A 3,774-nucleotide genomic window follows, 5' to 3' on the forward strand; every position below is an offset into this window, starting at 1 on the left:
TTTGAGACGGAGTCTTACTCTGTCGCCAGGCTGGAGTACAGTGGTGCGATCTTGGCTCACTGCAACCTCCGCCTACCGGGTTCAAGCGATTCTCCCGCTTCAGCCTTCCGAGTAGCTGGGACTACAGCCGCACGCCACCATGCCCAGCTAATTTTTATATTTTTACTAGAGACAGGGTTTTACCATGTTGGCCAGGATAGTGTCGATCTCTTGACCTTGTGATCCACTGCCTTGGCCTCCCAAAGTGCTAGGACTACAGGTGTGAGCCACTGCGCCCGGCCCTGAAATCTACATTTTTAAACTGTTCTAATAGACTTACTGATTTGATTTGCTAATGAGTTTTTTCTTGATGTGGTAAAATGAAAGCTTTCTCTTTTGCCACCTTTTAGGATGACAGGTATTTTCTAAGTGGGTCTTTGGATGGAAAGCTCCGCCTTTGGAACATACCTGACAAAAAAGTGGCTTTGTGGAATGAAGTAGATGGTCAGACGAAATTGATCACAGCTGCAAACTTCTGTCAGAATGGCAAATATGCAGTGATTGGGACATATGATGGCAGATGTATTTTCTATGATACAGAGGTAAATGATTGTTTTTTGTAAATTATATAATTGTATACTTAGTAAACACTTTCATGGTTTTGGACAAGTTGTTTATCCCCTCTGGGCTTTAACTGCATTTTCTCTAAATAGGGACAAATAATACCATGTCTGTCTTAAGAGTTGGAACAGATGCAGATGACTTTTAAGATGTCTTCTCATTCTAATTTTTTAAAAAAAAATTTTTGAGATGGAGTCTCACTCTGTTGCCCAGGATGGAGTGCAGTGGAGTGATCTCGGCTCACTACAACCTCCGCCTCCTGAATTCAAGTGATTCTTGTGCCTCAGCCTCCTGAGTAGCTGGGACTACAGGCACATGCCACCACACTCGGCTAATTTTTGTATTTTTTGGTAGAGATGGGATTTTACCATGTTGGCCAGGCTGGTCTCTAACTCCTGACTTCAAGTGATTCACCTGCCTCAGCCTCCCAATGTGCTGGGATTACAGGCATGAGCCACCATGCCTAAGCAAAAAGAATTTTTTTATAGAGACAAAGTCTCACTCTGTCACCCAAGTTAGAGCATAGTGGTACAATTATTATTGCTCACTACAGCCTCGAACTCTTGGGCTCAAGCAATCCTCCTGCCTCAGCCTCCGGAGTAGCTAGAATTACAGATACAAGCCACCACACATGCTCCTAATCCTAATATGTTAAATGTATGATTTATTTTTAGCATTTGAAATACCATACGCAAATACATGTACGATCTACTAGAGGGCGCAACAAGGTCGGAAGAAAAATTACTGGCATTGAGCCTTTACCTGGAGAAAATAAGGTACTACAGTATTCAAAACCATCTTTCTCCATACTATATGTAGATTCTTGAAAGTTCTTAATATCTTGGCAAAAAAATGTATTCTCTTTCTTGTGGAATACCACTTTTCTTCTGGTTTTGAGGTATATTTGTTTGTATGTGTGTAACACCCTTTTTGGGTTGTAACTTAGCTTGTACTAAAACATGATATTTTTAACTTTTCATTTGATCTGCTTTTAGATATTGGTAACCTCAAATGACTCCAGAATCAGACTATATGATTTGAGAGATTTGTCACTGTCCATGAAGTATAAGGGTTACGTCAATAGCAGCAGCCAGATCAAAGCAAGTTTCAGGTAAATTGGCAATGAGATATTCCCAAAAGAGATCAGAACATTTCTCCCCTACTTCCATTTTTCCATTGGTCTATGCCTTATGTTTAATGGGGTTCTTTTCACTTTTGCAACTAGTATTTTATCATGCGATACTTACCTTGTCCACCTATCTAGTATATAGAATTCGAATTGCCCCTATTCTGCAGATGAAGAAACCAAGACTCAGAAAGTTAAGTGATTGGCCTAAAGTCATAGTTGTAGAGCTGGGATTAGAAGACTCTCATCTCTAGAGTTTTTGCTTTTGTACCTTTGTTTACGCTTTTAAGAAGGGGCTTATGGCTCATCCCACCACCCCCATCCTCACCCCATTGCCTTGAACCTTTTAGGAAAGGAAGGAACCTTTTAGGACTCTTAAGAAAGCATTTTAACACCCCACAGCACAGTGTCTTGTATTCAAAACTTTACGTATCGTTATTATTTAAATTTCTAATTTGGGTTCTGGACACTCTCCTGAAGGTTAGCTACCTTTTCTTCCTTCTAGCCCACTTCTTTCAGTCCTTTTCTTACCAGTTCTTTTTTCTTGAATTATACAGTAATTAACTCAATTGGTAAAGTATTCTGCTCCTGTCTTTCACACCTTAAATCATCATTCCTCCCAACGTGGATTAACGTCACAGTTACTTAGAGCTTTGATGCAAATACAAGTGCCAGGCCACTACATCACACCTACACATTTAGAACATCTAGAGTGAGACTGTGAGTCTACATATTCAACAAGCTCCTTCAGGTGTTATTTTAGGTATCACAAAGTAGGAAGCACTGATAAAGGAAACCGTTAAACATATACACACACACATTTTATTTGCTTTTCCTTTCTTCCCCAAATTCAGCCATGATTTTACTTACCTCGTTAGTGGTTCAGAAGATAAGTATGTTTATATCTGGAGTACTTACCATGACCTAAGCAAGTTTACTTCAGTCAGGAGAGATCGTAATGACTTCTGGGAAGGTATTAAAGGTAAGTAAATACTTACTTTTGTGTGTCTTATAAGAGAATCAAGTTAAAGTGGATATGTGCTAGAAGTAAATTCATGGCCGGGCACAGTGGCTCACGCCTGTGAGCACTTTGGGAGGCCGAGACTGGCGTATCACGAGGTCAGGAGATCGAGACCATCCTGGCTAACACGGTGAAACCCTGTCTCTACTAAAAATACAAAAAAAAAGTAGCTGGGCGTGGTGGCACACACCTGTAGTCCCAGCTACTCGGGAGGCTGAGGCAGTAGAATCGCTGGAACCCAGGAGGCGAAGATTGCAGTGATCCGAGATTGCGCCACTGCACTCCAGCCTGGGTGATAGACTGAGACTCCGTCTAAAAAAAAAGAAGAAGTAAATTCATGTAGGCATTATTTTAAGAGAGGCAGTTTGACAATGATAAACTGCTTTGCATTTGACTTTACTTGTTTTATCTATACTAAGGAAGAACTTTGGTCTAAAATTTGAGAAGTCAGGGAATTTCAGAACTTATATGTAATTTTCTTAGAAAATTTTGGGTTTTAAATCACTCTTAGTTACTTCTGTGTTAGTTTTTAAGGATATTTGGCATATAACATACACTATCGTGTTTGTCTTGGTATCCAATTTGTCAGTTATCCTGAAGTAAATTTTTTCTGCAGCCCACAATGCAGTTGTTACATCAGCCATCTTTGCACCAAACCCAAGTTTGATGTTATCTTTGGATGTGCAATCTGAAAACTCAGAAGGGAACGAGAAAAGTGAAGATGCTGACTTTTTGGATCTCACACATTCTGGTAAATCTTTATTTGTCCTATATTTTTTTCTAGTCAGTATTTAGTAACCTCATTTGTCTCATATGAGTATAATGAGGTTTTCACTAGTATAAAGAATATTTCTTTTTTCTTTTTTCTTAAGACAGAGTCTTGCTCTGTCACCCAAGCTGGAGTGCAATGATGCAGTCACAGCTCACTGCAGCCTCAACCACCCTGGACTCAGGTGATCCTTCCACCTCAGCCTCCTGAGTAGCTGGGACTACAGGCCTACACCACCATGCCCAGCTAATTTTTTNT

General features: G+C 40.2%; 1 protein-coding gene across 1 annotated transcript in view; it reads left to right on the plus strand.

Annotated features, from left to right (window-relative positions):
• Positions 1 to 3,774, plus strand: part of LOC108522688 (WD repeat-containing protein 44) — a gene marked incomplete at its 5' end in the record, with an annotated part of 17,666 nt that overhangs the window by 8,658 nt on the left and 5,234 nt on the right. Inside the window, 5 exons of the mRNA XM_017863058.1 lie at positions 390 to 581; positions 1,275 to 1,376; positions 1,596 to 1,711; positions 2,581 to 2,708; positions 3,364 to 3,498. Of these exons, the coding sequence (XP_017718547.1) occupies positions 390 to 581; positions 1,275 to 1,376; positions 1,596 to 1,711; positions 2,581 to 2,708; positions 3,364 to 3,498 (673 nt within the window). The remainder of the gene's footprint in view (positions 1 to 389; positions 582 to 1,274; positions 1,377 to 1,595; positions 1,712 to 2,580; positions 2,709 to 3,363; positions 3,499 to 3,774) is intronic.

Source organism: Rhinopithecus bieti, unplaced genomic scaffold (assembly GCF_001698545.2).
Source record: "Rhinopithecus bieti isolate Rb0 unplaced genomic scaffold, ASM169854v2 scaffold_68663, whole genome shotgun sequence".
NCBI classification, from domain to species: Eukaryota; Metazoa; Chordata; class Mammalia; order Primates; family Cercopithecidae; genus Rhinopithecus; species Rhinopithecus bieti.